This window comes from Larus michahellis, chromosome 7 (assembly GCF_964199755.1).
Source record: "Larus michahellis chromosome 7, bLarMic1.1, whole genome shotgun sequence".
In the NCBI taxonomy this organism is placed as follows: Eukaryota; Metazoa; Chordata; class Aves; order Charadriiformes; family Laridae; genus Larus; species Larus michahellis.
In genome coordinates, this window is record NC_133902.1 from 1,120,584 (window position 1) to 1,142,550 (window position 21,967).

General features: G+C 39.0%; 1 protein-coding gene across 2 annotated transcripts in view; it reads left to right on the forward strand.

The window, feature by feature from the left end:
• Positions 1–21,967, forward strand: part of ZZEF1 (zinc finger ZZ-type and EF-hand domain containing 1) — a 57,977-nt gene that overhangs the window by 24,661 nt on the left and 11,349 nt on the right. The window contains exons 25-47 of one of the 2 annotated variants that reach the window (XM_074595161.1): positions 545–693; positions 1,088–1,328; positions 2,895–2,974; positions 4,191–4,284; positions 4,851–5,367; positions 6,029–6,193; positions 7,421–7,540; positions 8,457–8,618; positions 9,273–9,402; positions 9,671–9,809; positions 10,023–10,188; positions 10,763–11,025; positions 12,018–12,190; positions 12,768–12,915; positions 13,489–13,628; positions 14,069–14,346; positions 15,431–15,605; positions 16,146–16,278; positions 17,905–18,101; positions 18,681–18,800; positions 20,149–20,337; positions 20,694–20,794; positions 21,325–21,460. In XM_074595161.1, the coding sequence (XP_074451262.1) occupies positions 545–693; positions 1,088–1,328; positions 2,895–2,974; positions 4,191–4,284; positions 4,851–5,367; positions 6,029–6,193; positions 7,421–7,540; positions 8,457–8,618; positions 9,273–9,402; positions 9,671–9,809; positions 10,023–10,188; positions 10,763–11,025; positions 12,018–12,190; positions 12,768–12,915; positions 13,489–13,628; positions 14,069–14,346; positions 15,431–15,605; positions 16,146–16,278; positions 17,905–18,101; positions 18,681–18,800; positions 20,149–20,337; positions 20,694–20,794; positions 21,325–21,460 (4,016 nt within the window). The remainder of the gene's footprint in view (positions 1–544; positions 694–1,087; positions 1,329–2,894; positions 2,975–4,190; positions 4,285–4,850; positions 5,368–6,028; positions 6,194–7,420; positions 7,541–8,456; positions 8,619–9,272; positions 9,403–9,670; positions 9,810–10,022; positions 10,189–10,762; positions 11,026–12,017; positions 12,191–12,767; positions 12,916–13,488; positions 13,629–14,068; positions 14,347–15,430; positions 15,606–16,145; positions 16,279–17,904; positions 18,102–18,680; positions 18,801–20,148; positions 20,338–20,693; positions 20,795–21,324; positions 21,461–21,967) is intronic. The other variant, XM_074595162.1, reaches the window with a different exon arrangement.

Below are 21,967 nucleotides of genomic sequence, written 5' to 3' on the forward strand. Positions count from 1 at the left end.
CATTTCTATCTTCCTAAATCTGAATTCATTCACCGCTTTGCAGAAATTAAACAAGGTTAAAGAGTTCCTGCTGCAGTCAGGTGGTCAGTACTTACCTTGGAAAATTAGGCAAGTACTTCCCTGTGAATTTAGGGAACTAATTGAAGTGTTCTTATCATAAAATATTTTCTTCCTCTCAATAGGAGCATGCTTACATATAGCAAATTATTATGTCTTTAGGAGGAGAAAAAGCTTTTAAACTCTCTTGCAAATTGGGGAATTTTTATGGTCATAAATAAAGTGAAATAATTTAAAGTCCTTCCATAATGTAACATATCATCACTATAAGATAAGCTATTGATGCTATCATTAAAGGAAGGGTACATCAGTTTTCTGCACCATATTAGAGAAACAGAAGTTAGAGAATGTTGTTAAATTACTTGTTCAGACTATTTGCATTACCTTTTTTCCCCTACTGGATGTTTAACATTACTTATTTTCATTAATCTGTAAAAATGAACAAAAATATTTAGTAACTGACCTGTCTGTCCTGAATTTCTTGCAGAACTAGGTAGCGAAGCAGACTTGCCTCCTTTGAAAGTAACATCAGTTCTTAATTCTCCTCTGTGGAAACCTGTCTTCAGGCACCAGATGTGTCCTGAGGCGCTGCCGGGAGCCAGTCAAAGCAGCAAAACGCACCGAGATAAAAAAGAGGTACCCACTGCTTTTGTTTCATTGGCGTGAAATCCCTATGTATCGCACCGTTTCATTCAGGCTTAATTAGTTGATACGTCCCTAAGCATATGCTGTTGTGCTAAAGTTGACACCACTTGCGCTGTTTAATTCAAATATAAAGGAGGAAAGAAACTTTGGCCTGTGCTTTTTATTAGTTTCTGTTTTCATAGAATGGTTGGGAGGGACCTTCAAAGATCATCTAATTCACCCCCCTGCCTTGGGCAGGGACATCTTTCATTACATCGGGTTGCTCAGCTGCAGTAGAGATTCTGCAACTTGACTTAATTGTCAAATTAAATTTGTCAAATTAAAATTGAGCGGCAACAACTTTTCAGACAATGTTAAAGTAAATGTTTTCTAACGTTCTCTCCAGGCTAGGAGCTCTCACCAAGATGACTGCCGTAACTTTCTTATCGACTTTGCAAAATCAGATCCTGCCCAGGACTTCAGTGGGCAAAAATCTGAACTTTTCAAAGGACTTATACAGGCATGTAAAAAACAGACCCCAAAGACAGATATAGTTGCTGGTTCTACTGTTGATCAAGCTGTGAACTCAACATTTGCTGCTTTGGTGTATCTCACTCCAGAGTTATATGAGAAGCTTCAGAAATATGGTAACTCTAATACTAGACTATCTTAATAATGAAGACTTAAAGTTTGTAAAAGGCTATCTTATAGTTCAGTTTATAAACTTTGAAAAATCAGTTTAGTGTGACAATTTTTAAAAAGATGTGCTGTATAAAGAGGTCATCATTTAGGTAGATTAGGTAAGCCTTACCTCTAGAGTGTTTATTTTTTATTACTATATGCTTTTTATCTTCAGAGCTCTCTCCAAATGTTAATAACCATCATAAGCTACTGACTAAGCCTCATAAGGATATACCCAACGAGAGCAGTGATGTCCTTTGGGGTTTTAATTCAGAAGAGTGTGGCTCCCAGTGATCACTGGTTCTTATATCATTTTCCACTCTCATCCTTATCTTTTCTAAAAAGTCAGCACCAACTTAAATATACTTTTAAATGCTGGGACCGGAGGAGGTGTGAATTACCTCCCAAAATGTTACACTGCGGAAACTAAGCGTGGCATCCTCAAGATACGTTTTTTGGGGTTCTTTAATTATTTTTATTTTTTAAATAAAAGGTGATGTTTTGCTTTTAACTTATGTGATGTCCATTCTATTACAATTTATATATTTTCAGTAGGTAAAATGAACAACTTTTTAACTTAGACCGTCCTTCCTTTAGGCTTACTGAAATGTTTGTAGCATTGGATAACAGGGTGTTACTTGCTCTTGAAGGGTTTCGTTTTAGGCTTTCACTTTCTGTCACAAAACATTTTACATTTTGAGCTATAAAGTTAAGGGTAAAAATGACTGACACAAAGACTGACTTGAGGTCTAAAGTGGTTATTGCCCTTAGTCGTTTTTTCCATGTCTGACAGTTGATCTAATTTTCTGAGTAAGATTGAAAACGGTGGTAGCTCAGGAAAATATTAATGAGCGGATAAGATATCCATCCGAGGATTATGTTAATAGCTTCGTCTGTGGGTCTTGCTGGGGCAGGCTAATTTCAGGACCCGTGATGCCATGTGCAGTATGTACAAGTGGTGCTGAAAAGAAGGAGGAAAAATAAAAAAAAAAAAAAATGGGGAGTGGAAGAGGGAAAACTCTGAATAGGAATATCTTTTTCTCTGTAGTCATTGTCAGGCCAGTTTTGACGGAAACTGTTTTATCACGTCTTCAATTTCTGTAAATTGATCTTGAAAGTCCATTCCAGAAATTCATAGCATAAAGCAAAAGAGGAAAAAAAAATTGGTAACTAAATACATCTCTAGAGCTTTAAGTTAATACTAAGCATTTCTTGATTATTCTGCTATCAGTTTGCATTAGTGATATTTGCATGTATAAGGAGAGATTTTTATTTTCCATGACTGCAGGCATCAATTTTGGGAGGAGACGAGAAAGATATTCATAATTTAACTTCGCAAATAACCCTGTCAAGGTGCAGTTTATGTATTTAAGGCATATGAAAGTTGGCAGGTTTTATTCCCTGTTTTTTTACAGGCATAATTCCAAGCATTGACTAAGAGATGAAGGGAAGACTGTAGCATAATTTTAGTTAAGTAGTCGTGTAAAAATGGAGCTGCAAATAAATGGGACTCTTCTTTCTCTCCTTTCCAGTCAACAGTGGAGGCAAGGTGCCTTTGAGTGAGGAGTTTGCACAAGTATATTCCCTGGCTGATTCCATTAGAATATGGATGGTAAGATCACTCAGGAGGATGTCTATTAATGTAATTTACCTTAATATTTTACGATGTTAAGGAGTTGGGTGGAACCATGTTTTCCTTCCAGTGATTGTAGGTCAACAGTTTTCACTTAGTAAGAACATAGATTCACTTCTAAACTCTGAACTGAAACGATTCAGCGCATTCTTGCACTCCCCTCCTCCCCTCAGCCCCTGATGTATCATCATGAGTATTTAGGACTGAATTTGACTCCAGTAAATTTGTATTACGTTTCAGCAAGAATGAGTGGTGTTAATTAGGAAGATTCGCACATAGCAGTTGGAGTTCTTCTGAGGTATAGCATAGAAAGAAATCACTGTTAAACATCATTCTTACAGTAATGCAGTGCTAACAGAAAAGGAAATAATTGCTTCTTTGACAAGCAAGTAGCTGGCTTCAGTTCAGAGTATGCTTTTTGCATGTAATTTTCCTTGAAAGGTGTACCTTATGTCACGAGCTGGTGTTAGCAGCTCACAAGCTGGTGAGAGGTGTCTGCGTCATCACCTGCAGCTGCAGAGAGCCAAAACTCATTTAGATCTCCCTAGTCTGCAGGAGATTCTGAATGTTAACAACTGCGTGGCCTTCGAGAACAGCTAATTCAGCCTATGGCCCGCTTTTCTGCTACCCTTGTGAGCCCTTCAGAGGCAGGCCAGCCAAATTAACTGTTTTTATTTTTTAAGCTCCTCCCTCCTCTTTCTTGCCTGCAAGAATTCCAGGCAGCTTGATGCGCTGGCGATGCAATGAGTGCAGATGGATGTTACGATGAGTAAATGCGTTGTACCCATTGCATGACAGGTCACGTTTGCATCTGACAGCGCTCACTAGTTAGATGACACGATGCTTTTGGAGAATCTTATCTCATGACTAGGTGTATTTCATTTCCTGAGCGGTGGGGGTAAAGGGGAAGCCTTTTTTTGTTTGGAGGGCTGGTACACATCAGTCACAAGACAGGGAATGGTGCCAGCCTGCAAACCTTGAGCGTCTCTGTACGAGGCTGTGTTATCTACTCTGATAGTTTAGGTATTGCTCTGTTGGACTGCTGCCTGTTTTGTTCTGCAGTGGGGAATAGGAAATACTGTCATCTGTTCCTGAGATTAAATTCCTTTAACACGATGCAGTGTTCATACTGCCTTGCTGTATAGATATACAGGGGGATATACATATTTTAACTATTTTAACATCCTGTCTGCAGTTGGAAATGAAGCAGAAATCCCTGATGGGTAGGGGAAATGATACTGAGGAGAAGCAGAACACAGAAGCAAGTGAGGTGAACCCAGAAACTCTTGGTAAGTGTTGCCTTTCCAAGTGTATAAGCATTCCAGGTAGTTCAGTAAAGCATTGCCTTGTAAATCGTAGTCACTGTTTCTGCTGTAAAAGGTAAGTTAGCAACTGGGGTTACTTTTTAATACCTTAAGAGTTAAACTAGTGTACATTACATGAACTGTCTGGGATCCTGTTCTGCTATTCTTTGCAGAAAACAGTATGTGAGAAAATTCTACAGGGAGTGGCCTCTCACGTGGATCTCCTCGTTCTGAACTTAGGTTCATCTGTTTTTATAGATACTTGTTATCACAACTAACTAATGTTAGACTAGAAGAACGATTGTTATTAGAATGTGTTCTCATTGACTACTGTGTGCTTCATGTGGTTCAGTGCGATTACTCAAATTTAACCTTTGGAAATCTAGAGCTAAGAAACCGATAGCATCATGATCGATATAATAAGAAAAACAGTGTTTTCTAGCTGTCTTGGCTCAGAAGAAACAAGATAAACCACTTTCTTCCTAAGCAGAAGATAGCAAGTTTAGTGTTCTGTTGTCATAATTTTAACTCTTCCAATTTTTATGCTGCAGCAAAACTTTGTATGCAGAAGAGCCTTTTGTTACTGAATTTTTTGCCCGTAAGAGCAAAGACGAAAGATTCTGCTTCAGATAGTTTGGAAGCCCAAGATACTGATGATATCCAACAGTATGTCGGTGACAAATGCCAAAGAAAAGGTTCTGTTGTGGAGACAGACTTCCAGGCAGCACACTCATTGTCTTCCAATGGAGGAACTCATCCTGTTTCGAAAGAGGGGGGCCAAATGACACAATCCGATCTGAAGCTTAAACAAGTTCCAGACCCCCTGGCAACAGAAGAAGCATCTGCATTTCATAGCAAGCCTGCTGAGAATACAGTTTCACAGCAAGAAGATACATCATCACCTCCTTCCACTCCTACGCGGAAGTCTCAGTTCAGCCGTGGAAGACTAAGGCTGCTGTCTTTCAGATCGATGGAAGAGCCGAGAGCTGTGCCTACTGTGAAGGAGAAATATCCTATGCTGAAAAACACATTAGACTTTATTAAGGATCAATCACTTTCACATGAAAGGTAAGCAAATTGAAAATGTTGCCAATTATAAAATACAGAAACTTGTCTTCAGACCTCTTTGGATGGAATCAAATGTCTTTTAGCCGCAAGATAGCGTTGAAAATCATGTTGTACGTAATTAGTTGTCAGGTTTATGTATCAAACGTCATTCACAACCACGTAGGGGCTCCTAGAGAGTATTATTCCCTTTGATTCACTTCTATCATGTAGAACTTCAGAATGTGGAAAACGATTACTTGGCTGTTTCTTATCTTGTTTCCTGAGATCTGTTTGCAATGACGTTTTGCTGCTTATCTGCAAACGGCGAAGACGTGGTATAGCAGCACTAGAAATCATTGATACCAAATACAGAATAGTTGCATCTCTCACTCAATTACCTGATATTTTAAGAATGTAAATCAAAAGGGAGATTTCCAGTTCTCAGTTTGTCTATTTTAGGCTCTAAAATTTGGACTGGTGCAGGAAGTCCTGGTTTCTGGTTGCAACTTTACCACTCACTCCAACTGCAGTGTACACTGCAGAAACATGACTGAAAACTTAGATCCCAAACTCTTGTTTAACTAGTCAAGTACTTCTTGAATTGTGATTTATTGTCATTTATTTGGGTTACTTTAAGCACAACGTTTTGAAGGTCCTCATAGATGTGTTTTGCTTTTCTTAGTGTTTTAAAGGTTCTTGCTTTGAGAAAATCCCAAGGGCAGAGTATTATGGAAGTGCTGAAGACAATCCGCCAGTGCCTGGGCTCGCTTGGGCAGCCACACTGTTTTCATCCGCCATGTGTACTTTTTCTCTTAGAACTTCTAGCCTGTCAGAAAGATTTTACAAAGTAAGTAATTATTTAGACAAGTCTCAGCCATGTGATTTGTCTTAGTCTCTGTGTTCTCCCAGTCATATGTATATTGAAAACAGTAGAAAGTTTCCATTATCCATGTGGATAATAAAAATATGACCTGAGGATTAGTTTTTAGGCTACTGTGCAAATCTTGCGTGCATCATTTTAAAAAAAATATTTAATAATTATTTTCAAGTGGGACTAAGTTGTACAGCTATTCATGCCAGTGGGTATCATGTGGTTGAATCGCAGTGTGGATAACTAGAAACATCTTTACAGTTCCAACCAGATCAAAACAAACTCAAAAAGATTGTGGAGTCTCCAGTTACTGCTTTAGTTTAAGTTCCTGTCTAATTCTAGATGGGTTTATTTCTCATCCTGTAAGGCTGCAGTGATCTAACCCATTTAACTTGTAATTACTTATGTAGCATTGCATCTTTATAATTTTAGTGAACTTTATTTGTAAATCAAGGTAATACTTATCTGGCAGAAGAACTAACTTCCAAGAATGGTGCATGTTGTATCTTGTTAGTCGAGCATTTGCTTGTTCGTGAAATTTCATAACTTTGAATGCGATACCTGTACAAGACACGTTTTATTGTGGGGTGATACATTCCACTGGTGTGCCAGAGGCTAAAGCGATGGACGTGCAAGCTACGGTCTGAAGTGCTGCCTGCCAGTTGTAGGGGATGCAGATACACATACGATAAGGAGGCAAAAAGATCACATCGATTATATGCATGTACAACTAGAAAGCACCATCTCAAAGCAGCAGCTCGTGAACTATGCTGTTCTGGTTCATGAATTTAGCTCTGATTTCTATCGCGTGTCTGGACAGTGCTGCCTGAAATTTGTCTACTGGTTTCTCACATGTCAAGAGTTCTTATGCTCATCTTGCAGTGCACTGATTTCCTTTAAGATCCTGATTAGATTTTTGTTAAGCACCTTCTTAATTTGAAGGAATGTTCTTTTGTTTGTGCCATGAGAATATTCTCTTTGCCTGTTTTCTATCTTAACTTCTGATTCCTGGTACGGGATTCTTTTATTTTTCTTTGAAATTTTTCTTTGAAAGCGGAAGACTGCATTTTAAACCAAAGCAACACCCTTCCCACTTGCGGGGAGCGTTTAGAAGATTGTCTGTTTGTAAAATTTGCACAAAAACGTGCTACCTAAAATTTAGAAGTGAATTCTGTTCAATTAAACTGAGTCGTTAATTTCTAGCTACTTTGGAAACCTGGAAGGTTGTGGTGCTGAGCTACACAAAGAGATTCGAGAGTCCTACTATCAGCTTGTTTTGTTCCTGGTAAATTCTGTGAAGGGATTTAGTGCTATTAATGACAGGTACGGTACATTGCTTGCATTCTTTATGTGAGATTGTTTTTTTCTGTTCTCCCTCACCTCTTCCCTCGTCACTTGATACTTATTGTTTAATGTCTTAATTAAGTTTGACTATACTTTGCAATATTTACAGAACTAAATAAGGATTTTATGACCAAAAATGCCAAGTGATGGACTCATACTATGCAGGAAAGCACAATAAATTTATCAATCTTCAAATTTTGACTTATGGCAGTTTGTAGTTATAATTTTGCAATGTGTTTCTGTTAGAAATAGCAAATTTATTGTGGAATACTTTGGCAAGAGTAAAAACACAATAAATATCACAATTCTGCAACCATGCTTTTATGTTAAAGCTCATGTTTTTATAGCATCCTGGTTAGAATTGTTGGAATTTATAGTCGGGTGTCCTAAAAAAATGAGAATTCCGTGACTGTGTATAATGTCCGTTTCCCTGCCAGTAACTTCCAAGTCCTTTGTCCAGTTTCAACTGAACATGGCAAAGGTTTCAAAGAGAACAAGTTTCCTGCAAACGGAACCTGCTTTGGTAGGGTTTTTGGACAAGAGGATCTCCGAAGGTCCCTTGCAACCCTGACCATTCTGTGAAATATCAAGAAAATGTGGTACTGCAGAGACAGACCCTCTTGCTCATGCTCAGGCAACAGCATGAGCTTCGTCTCAACTGAATCCATAAAATACCCCGTCTTTATTTCAAATTGCATTGGCTTATTGGCTAAATTGTGTAAGTTTATGCATTAGTAACCCCGAGTTTCTGCCACAGAGTTAATCTAATGCAGAGTAAAGCCTGGAAATCAGTGTATGGTGATTTCACACACCCCACCACCCCCTTAATCCCCAAATATGCAATTTCAGCTTTAGGTTGGAGCAGTCATGTTTTGCTGTCTTGTTTTTTATTTAGATCGTTGCTTCCTGCCTTATCATGTGTGCAGACAACTCTCCTTCACCTTTTGGATATGAGCTGGGAACCAAGCGATCTTTCCTTCTTTGTTGAGATTCAGTTACCACATCTTCTGATGACTACATCACAAGAAAACATAAGTATTCATGACAGCGTCATTTGGTGAGTCAGGAAGAACGAGACTTTCACATGGTACTAACTATCGATACCATTTTTACCAAGAAAGGCTCCTGAACTTTGTGCTGGAACAAGCAGTAAAAATACCACTAACAAGTATGGCAAAATTTTGGCCAGTATCCAAGGGCTTAACTGAAGTATTTGAAAACTTTTGCAGCATTACTAGTGCAAAAACTATTAAAATTTTATCTTTAACCTGATTACTGCTGGAACATTTCACTTGTTTAGCGGCGTAGCAGGAGGTAGATGATGCTGTTTCTTGCCTCGATGAATATCGAATGTTTTAACTCCTGCATGTTTCATCGTTATAGTAGATGAAACAAAGGTAAAGGCAGATGAGCAAATGTAAAGGCCAAAAACCTTTTAAATTTCTTATCTGATCTGCTAGGGTTACCAAAAGTGTGGATTTTTCTGATTTTTGCATTGTGCTCCCCATATTTATTTAAGAACTTGTCACAGACGCAAGAAGCAGGAGTCTGCATGGTCACTTATGAACCAAGTGAACTGGGCTGCTCACAGTTCTGGTTTTATTAGCATGTTAGAGCACTTTGTTCTTAACTCGGGATAATTTTTTTTTTTTTATGTTAGAGAGAAGCCTGATTGCATTCAAACTTACCTTTGAGCTTGCTTTTCTTTTAGTCAGTGGAGTGAAGAAGATGAAATTGCAGACTACAAGCAAAACTGTGAGTGGATGGATGAATGTCAGGATGTAATGTTTGAGACCTGGTATGAAAAGATAGCTCAAGCTGATCCAGAGAAGCAGAGAAAGGTGACCTCATAATTTGTTTATTTATCTGCAGAAGGAGTAATTAGGAGACTTTTAAAAGCATAAAGGAGAGAAAGGAATCTGACTTAAACTGACTTTGTTTTTTTAACGAGTTGGATCCCTGGCTCCCTGTAGGCCTTCAAAAGTCTAAAATGATGAAAAGATCCCCATCCTTTTTTGGCAGGGGAAGTGTTCTGCTTTTTGTCTAAAAAGAGCTTACTCAAAGTTAGAAAATAATACTCAAGTGAACTGTGTCCATTTCTTGCTCTAGATGCACATGTTTGTTGCTCGTTACTGTGACCTGTTAAACGTGGACATATCCTGCGATGGCTGTGATGAAATTGCACCGTGGCACCGCTACCGCTGTCTGCAGTGCAATGACATGGATCTGTGTAAAACTTGTTTTCTTGGTAAGAATCATTAAAAAAACCAAAACAACTCAAAACCCTATACTCGACGGTAAAATAGTGTCTTCTAAATTATACATAAACCAAAGTGAAAGACTTTTCTTATGGGTATTTTAGAAATGTTAAGCTTTTCCTAATCTGAACATGAATTTGAAATTAAGAAAGATCCTTTATCAAAAATTATTTACATGGAAATATTAAAATACTTCTTTCCAGGTGGAGTTAAACCCGAAGGACACGAGGATGACCATGAAATGGTTAACATGGAGTATGCCTGTGATCACTGTCAAGGAGTTATCATAGGTCGGAGAATGAACTGCAACGTCTGTGATGACTTTGACCTTTGCTATGGATGCTATTCTGCAAAGAAATACTCTGACAGGTATTAAATACGTGATTTTGTTCCCCCACTTCGCAGAAAAGCTGTAATATGCAACTAAGTACAGTCTGTCATTCTCATGACGCTTCCTACAAGGTTGCGTCTGACCTCAGAAGATCCCGCAGGCGTCTTTCAGGGAAACATAACAAATAGAGCACCTGTTCAGCAAAAACTTTTGCAGTTTGGAAACCTGCCCCAACCTCTGAAATAGCTTAGAAGCAATTGTTTTCTAGCCATGGCTGTGAAAGTTGCAGAAGGAGAGTTGTCAGCCCTGAAAGGCGGGATAGAAGAAATGAACAGCGCTGTGGTTAGACAACACAGGTTTAGTGCTTGACGCCAAAGATCTTATAAAATTTCATTTCTGGAGCAGGAGCTCTCGCGACAGTTCAGGTTCTGTTAAAGGAGCGCTACTGAAGTCAGTGAGGCTCTGACAGTTTACCACACTTGAAGGTGTACAGTTTGAAACTGCAATGTGTTGGTTTTTTCACAGCTTCCTGTAAAGGTGTCGTGTGTTACTCATTACATTGGTTAGCAAGAAAGTGGCTGCATTTCAAACTCATGTACCTTTTTCTTTCAGTCACTTGCCCACCCACAGCATCACGGTGTATCCCATGGTGACTATTCGAATCAGTGACCGGCAGAGGCTCATCCAGCCGTACGTCCACAATTATTCCTGGTTGCTGTTTGCAGCTTTGACTCTCTACAGTGCAGATCTGGCAAATGGGGAGGAAGTAGAAGGAGAGAAACTGGATCCACAGGTCCTCACTCATGCCAGAGTTCTGCAACATCAGTGCATCCAGCTCATCGGAGACTGCTTGATGAAAGCCCAGCACGGAAAAGGTGAGTCAGCTCCTCCTTCACTGAAACAATGGTTTCTAGCAAGTGTCAGAGAAGTCTGTGATTACTCACTTGGAAGTTTCCAAAGGAAAGGGGAAGCTACTGTGTACTTCACTGAGAATAACTGTTTATGTTGAAAGCAAATGTAGAACGAGTGTCGTTCAGGGTCACTGCAACATGGAAAATAGGGTGCTTGAGAAAATTAATTTTATGCTTACATAAACATTGAAGACAACTTGGCAACTCTCTGGTTGTTTCTTTTTCCATCTCAGATGTTGTAAAGGGATCAATCAATATAGCTGCATGTTCTCTTACTAATGTGTTACTGGCAACTGAAGGACTTGAAGGAAGGCAAATAACTTGGTGGAAAATGTTTTTTGTTCTACATCTCTTGGCAAGAATTTTTTAACCTTATGTGTGGTATGAGATAAGTTTCTGGGGATGATGTCCGTTTGCCTGGAAGTAAGGTTTTCTGTGAACCAAGACCTACTACAGAAAACAGGGTGATACAGTAGAGACCTATGTTGAATGTAACAAAAATTCTAGACTCAAGTTCAAATAATTTTACTGGTAGTTCTTTTTGAGCAGCTCTAATACAGCTGAAATACCACCACCACATACTTATGTATCCTCTTTATTTAATCTGTTTTTAGCGTACAGTTTTGGTCTATAGACATTTTAGGTGGTGAGAAGATTAAAAGCTAAGACAAATTTCACTTGCCTTTCATAATTTACACTGTTGGGAGGTGTTATTTCAATTAGTTAAGACTTCTACCCTGATGATATCTTTGTGAGGTGGAAAATGTCACCACTGTTATTTAATGGAATTACATAACTAAGTGAACATGATGGGAAACGTCTTTTTGATGGAGTTGATATTCAAAAGGAGTGTGTGAGGGGAAATTTGCAGTTCTCTTTTGAAATGTTTCGGTTCTGCTTTTTGCCTATCTTGACACTCAACAGCTAAATAGCTTTTATAACTTTCTTGCTTTCAGGTCTGAAAAATTTAGCTCTGCTCTGCATGTTACCGGAAGGCGAATCCCTCTCAGAGAATGAGACTGTTTCAGTCAGTCCTCCCACAGATGGTGCTCCAAAAGGCCATAGTGGTGATAAAGCGGCGAAGGGAAGAGATGAGAAGCCAAGCACAGGCTCTTTTATGCATTGTAATGTAAGTACCTGTTATTTACAGAACCCCCCATATCAATTAGACGTGCGTCTTCAGAAGCTGAAACACCCTATTCTGGATATGTAAGGGAAATAAGGGATAGTAATGATTTCCTTTGTAAGTAAAAGTTGGGAGGGCAAGGGAACAGTTGTTGGTTGGTTTGTTTTTTATTAGATCCAGCTGATCAAAGACGAAGGCATCACCTTATGTTCTTACAGGCAACTGATTCACAAAGCGTTGGAGGGAAGGGGCAGAGATCGTCCTTTCTGAAAGGGCTGTCATTTCCCCTAGTCGTTAGCACTGTTTAGGTAGGAGAATGAGTTTCCTACAGTTCTAGACAGTACATAAAAAGTATTACAGTGCAGTAATTTTATGCATAGGGATTCAAGCAAAATAGAAAAATGCTATTTTCACTGAACAGAAGCTTAAGACGTGTATACATCAAGAAGTTCTTAACCAACAAAAGGTTTGGATATTCAAGGAAAAATGTTTGACAAATGCAGATGGCTTTTTTCCATGGCTGTTTCTGCAGGTATTAAATTTTTTTTTAATCTTTTAGTGTCTCTTTTTTTATTTTTAGGGGAAAGGAGATACTCGCAATGAAACCCAGTCTCCTGCAGAAGATAAAGCAGGAAAACAAGGAAGTGAAAGCAAAGCTGTCTTTGCAAAGAAAGCTGTTTCGAGACAAGAGTCAGACTTGTCTGTAGATGATAATGTTTCTCCAACAGGTAAAAGATTATTTCTCATTTTCCCTGTCACAGAAACATCCATTCATATGCAAAGCAAACAGCTGTATTTTTTGTTCCTAACCCATTTTTGTGTATTTGCAAATGCCTTTAATGCAAGTGAGCTGTCTGCTTTGTAAAAACCTGCCAAGCGCACGGCTTTGAACAACTGCTACCTTGCAGTCGGCTTGAAGGGTTGTAGAAACGGGAGTAGAATTGCACTGATACGTGTCCATGTATAGAGATTATAGTTCCTGTTGGTCTAACACAATGCTTCTGAATTCCTAACCAGAAGTTAAGTGTCTTATTCTATTAAAGACTAGTATTGTTAGAATTATCGTAGTAAAATGGATCTGTCCCTATACCGTCCTTTATGTTTTTGAATAGATGGTGTAAATCTCTTTGCCTACTACCTTTTATACATTTTTATAAAGACTTGCTTTTCACATTCTAATTACATTTTAAAAAAGAGGTTTTATACTTAGATTGTAATTATAAAAATTAAGCTATCACTTTTTTTTTTAATTCTTAATGTCATTTTGGGGATTCTCTTCTTTTTTGTTTTAATTTAAAAAGCAGATGGCTGCGTCTCGGAGGATTCAGCCCAGAAGCAAGCAGAGAAGGTTTTAATACCTAGCCAGGAACAAGTTTTTGCTGAATGCTCTCAGAAGAGGATTCTAGGATTGCTGGCAGCTATGTTACCACCTTTCAAATCAGTTAGTTCTTTTACTTTCAATCTGTGTAGTTTTCTAGATATCGCAAATAACGTGAAGAAAATTCATAGCGAATTAAATGTGGGACACGGGTCTTGTTCCTTACATGTTATAAAATGTGAATCAGGATGTCTTAAGACATTTCACATTACTAAGGAATGTAAGAGCTCGTTCTTGCATGGGGGGAGAGGGAAGGGAATTTTAATTTATCTGGAAAGCAGTCTATCTTAACTCTTCAACATCTGCAAAGTTTAAGCCACTAGCTTAGATTTACATGTCAGGTCATCTTAACAGGTCAACAACAGAAGTAGGAACCTAGTTTCTCATTTGCTTTCGTTCCATTTGAAAGAGCATTAGAACAGAAGATTTTTGTATGTGCTATGACTTTGACTAAAAGTCTTGTTTTCTTTCCCTGCCTTACTGAGATTTTTCTTTTTCCGTAGGGCTCCACAATGTCTTTGATTAACCTGGAACAAATACTTCCACTGATGTTTCAGGTTGTAATCTCGAACGCTGGCCACCTAAATGAAACTTATCATTTAACATTGGGACTTCTGGGCCAGTTAATCCTGAGACTTATGCCTGCAGAGGTGGACGCTGCAGTGACTAAAGTCCTTTCAGCCAAACACAATTTGTTTGCTGCGGGAGACGGGTCTACGGTGCCAGAAGGCTGGAAGACAACTCACCTTCTGTTCAGTCTGGGAGCTGTGTGTTTAGACAGGTGCCTCTTACTTTAAACCTATGAGTTGCTCTCTGATGACTAATACTAGTTTTCTTTCTTGTGTGCCTCAGGCCTAGAGGCTTTTTAATACGAAGTTGATTAAAGCTGTACCCCTGTATCATGGAAACGGCTTAGCATCTGCAGCTCTTGTTGCGGTGAGAATCTCTTAATTGCCTTCCAAAAGAAGGCTGTCTGTTGAAGAGTGAGGTAATTTTCTGTGCTTACCTACATAGCGTGTTATGGTGGAAGAAGTCAGGTTTTGAAACTTTGAGCAAAAAACCAAAACATGGTCCTGTATTTTTTGTATGGCATCAGTTCTCTCCCTGGAGTTACCCATCTCCTGTGTAACTTGGGAAGGGAGGAGAGTGTGTCATGTGGTAACTGTCACCAGTGCTGAGTTCTGGATCTGGCCCTTTTATGTAAGCGTATTAGAGAGAGACATTTTTGTACAGTGAAATTGCACAGGAAGCAGCCAGGATGGGCAGGGCAGGTCTTCTGTTTTGAAGATCTTGAGAAAGCTCTCAGGCATTCTAACGTTAATATCACGCTCGTTAAATACGATAGTGTTGCTTTTCCATTGTAGCTATGTTTTATAGGGAAGGTCCATAAGCAAATAGGAAAGCATATGAAATTTAAAGGCAGAATATCCCCAGGATCAGCTGAGGGAAGGGAGTTTCTCAAAGACTAACTTTAGAGCAAGGAGGCCAGTCTCCTTAGATTATTTGTGTAGTTCACAGGGAGTAGGTAGTCATGTACGTGGGAAATAAACCACTTGTGCAAAGAAAAACATCTGAGCTCTAAACTAAAATTAGGAGTTAAAGGTAACAATGTTCAGGCACGCTTTGATTTGTGACTGTAAACCCCTTGGGAAAACAGACTAGTGTTTATGCACTAGTGATGAAAAACAAAACAGAATTCATGTGTCAGCTGACGTGAAAGCTTCAAATATTTGGAAAAACATTTACATAATGATATGAAAGCTTATAGCTATGACAGATTAACAGTGATACGCTGTCTTGAGGAAAAATAGTTTCAGGTAAGTCTGTAGTCAGCCCTCCTAATACTGCCTGCTCTTGCTTTCCAGTCGTGTAGGTCTGGACTGGGCAAGCTCCATGGCAGATATTCTTCGATCTTTGAACTCTTCTGCGCAGTGGCATAATGTGATCGCTGCTTTCACTGACCATTGCATTAAGCAACTGCCCTTCCAGCTAAAGCACACCAATATCTTCACTTTATTGGTGCTGGTTGGGTTTCCTGAGGTAAGTGGCCTATTGATACTAAAGGAAACGAAATTGGTTAGAGTTTTTAGGTTTCTATTTCTAAATACTACGGATTTCATCAATTGGGGACATCCGTTGTAAACTCAAAACACGGTGTATGTCAGAGTTCACATCTTTCCACTTGCGCACAATTCATGTTTATCTAATGAGGAATAACGTAGCTGGTTTTGCCTTGCATTTCTTTGCGTGCTACTTGTAACTATCATGAGAAAACCAGCTTAGTACATCTGAGTATTGAAAAGGGCTTTTTATACAAGCAAAACACTCCAGTCTCACTCTCGATAGTCATTAACTGTGATATATTGCCTTTGTAGCATTAAGCTGGTAGTTGTAGGCTTTTTTTTTTTATACAAGTGAACTGCCATTTTTCTAAAGATTGACAAATCCCTGGCAGTGAGCAGATTGTTCAGCTAAAAAGTGCAATACCACGTATAAGCAAATGTAACCAATATAAAAGATGACTGCGTGTTTACAAATAAGTACTCCACATCCTAACTGAAACTTTTGCTGCAATTTCAGGTGCTGTGTATGGGGACTCGGTCTGTGTACATGGACAATGCTAATGAGCCTCATAACGTGATCATCCTGAAGCATTTCACTGAGAAAAACAGGGCAGTTGTAGTAGACATCAAAACCCGAAAGAGAAAAACAGGTTCTGTGACATTTTTATTTTATCAAAGAATCGCAGAGTATTTCCTTACGGTTTCTTATGGATACCCAAAAGCATATTTTGACTAGACCCCTTTGTGCGGGTCTGCAGAGTTTGAATGCCGTTACTAGTAATCACCTGATTTTCTGCTTTTAGGTTAAATCGAATTGTGAAGCTTCTGCAGTAAAGATTGTGGAGACTCATTTTCTTTTTAAAACTCTGCCGTTTATTTTTATTCAGAAAAGCATTTAGGAAACGCTTGAGACCGTTTTACTAACTGAGAAATCTCAGAAATATGCTTTTGATTAAGCAATTGTTTCTGTTTTGAGATTTGCTTACTGCTTGTGTCTTAGCCTTTACAAACACGCGCTTAATGTTTTAAAACAATTGCAAATCTAAAAAACGTTCATGCTGCCTCCGTGTACTTCAGTGCTGCTATATAAAGGAAAGGTACTCAGAGCCTGAACATTTTTGGGATAGTCTACTTTGTTGCTTAAAAAATACTCTGCATTTTTATAAAGTGCCTGTTTCCACTGTGGGCAAGGTGTACTACTATGGGCAAATGAAGACCAAGAGCGAACACAAACATACCCGTTATTGATTGATTGCTTCTGAAACGATGCTGTGTTGGCTGTTCTTTCCTGGTCCTGTAAAAAAGCATGCCGTGAGGACAAGCCTAACTCCTTTAATCGTGTGCTTTATTAAATGTCAGGGGTCTTATCGTCTCTGCTTTCCTCCTGTCTGGAAGAACTTTTCAAAACAGTTTGGATACCCCTAAAGTTTGACACAAACATTAAAAGGAGCTATACAGCATGAAGTCGTGTGTACTCCAGGAAATGTCTGGATACTTTAGAATATTCAATTTCAGGGCATGTTGGTAGAATGTATTGGTTGTTATGGTATCTAAAGGCACCAAAAAAACCCAACAACAAAACCCACCAGAAAACAATAACAAAAACCCAGAGACAGCTGCTGCCTCCTGGGTCCCGTGCATTGTACCAGAATTTTCTTCGTGTATTTCACCTTGTTTAAAAGTTACTCAAGCTAAATGTTTAACATACAAATAATCAGTTGGATTTCTAGGAGCGAGGGCTTTCAGCTTTGGCACACGTGATCTAAAATTGTGAAGTTAATAAAGAAAAGGTTGTCCTAAGATTTAACTACTGAAGTTGTTTAAAAGACACTTGGAAAAATCAACAGGCCAAACTGCTTTTTGATATTGAAGAAAGTTTTTAATAGAAAAGCTTTTTGTTGTTGTTGTTGATGCTTTGAACAGTAAGACCAGCAAGTTTTATTTCATTGTATCAACTGCAGGTCAGAATTTTCCCCATTTTAATTGTAAAATACAACATGCGCTGCTTTGTATGCCGTACTGTTTTATGTGCAAATATGTGCAGAAAATCAGCTGTGGACAGAAGTTACCTAGGATTTTTTTAACTTGCACTGAAAAATGAGGTATTTTCTTGACCATACGATGAATCTGAGATAATTTTAGTACAAGACCATTATTAGAACATACTTCATGTATGGATCGTGTTCATGTCCCAGCCTACTCACATGTAGCGGTAAAGGGTGATTTCACAACATTTTAGGACAAACCTAGTGAATTGTGTTTTTTCTCTCTTGCAGTGAAAGACTACCAGTTGATTCAGAAGTGCGGACAAGAAGGCAGTGATTCCCAGGCCCAGCTGAGACAGTACCTCCAGCACTTTGTGCTTATATCCACGCACCTTCTGCAGACCAGCATGGACAGCAGCTACGCGGAGGCAGTGGAAGCAACTTGGGTCTTGTCGCTCGCTCTAAAGGGGCTTTACAGAACACTTAAGGTATCTTTTGCCTGACGCATTGAATATAATAGGTAAAGAAAAGTTCAAATTCTACCTTGCACTACAGGAATTTGGCTAAGCACACTGGGGAACTAACACAAGTTCATTGCTCTCACAGCTGGCTGCTTTTAACCCCTGTCTGTAGAGGGCTGAAAATGTTGGTAGGCTTTAAATAGCATTTGTGAGCCTGAGTTGAAAGTTGGATCGCTTTTCCTCCGGGGGGGCTGACCATTCATGAAAAAAGAAGAAGAAATTTATAGGGATAACACTCTATGGGCTGAAGCTCGCTTGCCCCTTTTCTTACTCCTGAGTTATTTGAAGAGGGGATCAGTATTTTATTGGACTGTCGGAGCAAGACAGTTACCTAATGACTACTGTGTGTGTCATAGGTGATGCTCTTAAGGCATTTGAAGTGGGGTTTTGTATTTTGGGGGTGTTTTAGGGACATGAAAGAAAAAGATTCCTAACGTAGTTCATCTGGGCAGGAAATTTATCTGAGGCTGTGTGATAAGGCCTTGCAAGCATTGTGATGCATCGTTCCCTTTTTACTTACTTATTTGTGTCTGTCTGTGTGTGTAGATTCATGGTTTTAAGGAGATCCAAGCTGCCTTTCTTCAGTCTGGTTTACTCAAGCTTCTAGTGAAGAAATGTAGCAAAGGAACTGGCTTCAGCAAGACCTGGCTTCTCAGAGACTTGGAGGTAAGAAAAGCTACGTTTTGTAAAAAGTCAGGCTTTTTACACGGCATGAAAGGTTATGGCACTGTGCTTCCCCTTTGTGAAGAAAGTCCCAAGAGAATTTCTAATTATTCTTTATAAAAACGTTCACTTAACTGTATCCCTGAATCTGCCTTCCTCTGTCCATCATACTTGTGTCATCGTAATAGTCCAGCTTCTCTAAAGCAGGAGCTGATTTCAATTCATCTGATTGTATTTGGAAGAAATTTGCAAGATGAGGCATTAATCACCTTCTAAGTTTCTTTAATGAATTTTATTTGGACTGTTCTTGAAAATGCCATTCTTCAATTTAAAAAAAATAATAATTAATCTTGAAGCAAAATATTACTTGCATTACTCAGACATGTACAAGGTATTACTGCAGCGCAGTTTGGGGACATCAACATGCATGTGGGCGCGCTTTTTTTGAATGTTCATTAATTGCAGGAAGGTAAGTGTGGTTCAACTGTTAGTTATGTTTTGTCATAGGCAAGAGTTGTGTTAATTCATACTTACCACTTTAGCAACAATAAGAGAGAGAAAGAGTAAAGCCCTGGAATTCTGAGAAGCTGCTGCAGGTGGTAGGTTAGAAACACTGCAGAATCAGACCTGGCATGTGGGATCTCACTGCCCCCAGCCCTGCCGCCGGGAGGTGTGTCCCACCTCACAGAATCACAGAATGGTTCGGGTTGGAAGGGACCTTAAAGATGATCTCATTCCCACCCCCTGCCCTGGGCAGGGACACCTCCTGCTAGACCAGGTTGCCCCAAGCCCCATCCCAGCATCCTGCCGAGTGAGCGGTCTGCCCTGAGCGCTGCAATGTCTCGCCGTAGCTCTGCCCGTGTTACTCCTCAGAGCTGAGGCAGGCGCAAACTGGGGGACCAGGGAAATGTGTAACGCTTCCTTGCTGTTAGGAGTACTGCTGTTGGCTGTGCTGAAGCCAAAGGGATATTTTCAAAGGAGAAGAATCTGTAGGGGCATGGCAGGCCTTTTGGCGATAGTCACCTCTCCTCTGTTCTTGTCTAAGAATCCTTAAATCCTTGACGTACTGAAATGGTGAAATAATTATTTTCTCAATTTTTTACACTTTCGGCTGATCACTTAAGTTGTCTTTGGAACAGCCGGGAAGGTGTAACTCATTTGTGAAGTGGGAAACGATTTGGTTTTGTGTATTAGTTTGGTTTTGTTTTCTTTTTTTAGGTGCTGCTTCTTTTTAGAATAGCATGTGTTAAGCACTGTCCAAATCTTATAATGTTCTTATAAAATGCTGATTGCAGATACACTCATAATATTTACAGCTGTCACACCATATACTACCTTTTTTTCTGCGCAGATTTTGTCAATAATGCTGTATTCCTCAAAGAAAGAGATCAGTTCCCTGGCTGAACGTGAGGATACTGAACTGGAAGAAAGGGAACAAGATCAAGATGTGGAGCAACCCGTTGTTGGTCCTGTCGATTTAGAGCAGAACAAGCTTGATCCTCTGGAGGGTTTGGATGAAGCCACCAAAATATGCTTCTTGGTACTTAAAACTTAATTTTACCTCCTTTGAAGTTACTGTGAATTTGCTAGTTGCATACAATGTTTGGTAGTTTATATGACTGTTTTTCTTCTAAATTTACATGGGTCTGTGATTCCAATGTACCACTACCTAAAGGAAATAAACTAGAACTACAGTGATGAACACTACGAAATCATTATAAAGCTTTTTGCTAAATTACTTTTAATTTTTATTAATCCAGATATTAAGTTCATTAATTCTCTACCTATATGCTTAGTGGGAAAATAATACCTAGATCATCCTGAAAGAAACTCACACTTCTTTTTCCCCTGTAATGTCATCTTTTTTATTCTTTTGGTTTTTGTCTCCTTGCTTAGATGACACATGATGCACTTAACGCACCTCTCCATATTCTTCGAGCCATGTATGAATTGCAAATGAAAAGAACAGATTCTTTTTTCCTGGAAGTTCAAAAGAGGTATGTGGAAGCCCGGGCCCAGCAGAAAAACAAGGTTACTAGATGTGGGCAGTGATCTAAAATCTAATAGGTGCCAAATAGAAATTGTTCCAAGGATACGATTTGGTTTTCATGTGTGAAAAAGTAAGGAAATAAACTCCTACTAAGTTGTATTTATGGAAACGAGTCACCATCTTCTGAAATACGTTGCATGTTCTTTTCAATACGATGATTCCCATATGAAGATCTACTATGTCTCTAAATTATCCTAACTGGGGGAGAACGCAGAGCTTACACGTGGCTTCTAGTAATCAAAGCATGTCGCGGAGCCACCACGTTCTCACAGAGATGAGCAATTTTATGACATTTAAAACCTTTGACTTGTTAGAACAGGGAAGCTAGTTAACATAATATGATAAATATAGGTAGAGTTTAATGAATCTTTCTAAAACAGAAGGTGGGAAGATGTAATTTACATTTAATTGCACTACTTTGGTTTGCATTACTTTTGAAACATGTTTGTGTATTTTTTTCTTTTTTCCTCTTTTAAGGTTTGATGGAGATGTAATTACAACAGATGAGAGGATCCGAACACTGGCTCAGAAATGGCAACCCAGCAAGCGTTTGAGGTTGGAGGAGCAGAGTTCAAAAGCGGTGGATACAGATATGATCATCTTACCCTGTTTGGTACGTACCTCTCCACGAAAAGGAGCAGTTGCAAAATAATTAATTTAGGCATTGAGTGACTTCAGTTTTGTTTAGTAACTTCAAACCCGGAATTTTTTTTCTTTAACATCCGAAGTGAACCGTTGTTAATGTTTTATGTCAGAATGAATGAGCGGGTACAACAAGAATCAAATATTTTTTCCTTGTAATTTTTTCCTTAAGGAAGTAAGAGAACTTGATTCTCAGGTCAGGAGAACAAATTGTGATTGCACGCTGTAATTTCCTCTCCTTGTACAAGAGAGATTGTATCTAATTACTGTAAGCTTATGCCCTAAGCGTTACTCTTTTAGCATATTATTGTTATCTTACAGTAATTTCAGCAGGACAAGGAAGCAATGAATTTGTCTTGTAAAGTAGGCTCTACAATTGCAAGGTTTCGCATTCAATAGCCTGGTCCCACAGCTCTTTGCTGTATTTTGGGTGCTGATTCCTGGCTGTGCGGTATCACCAGCACAGCTGTATATCAGT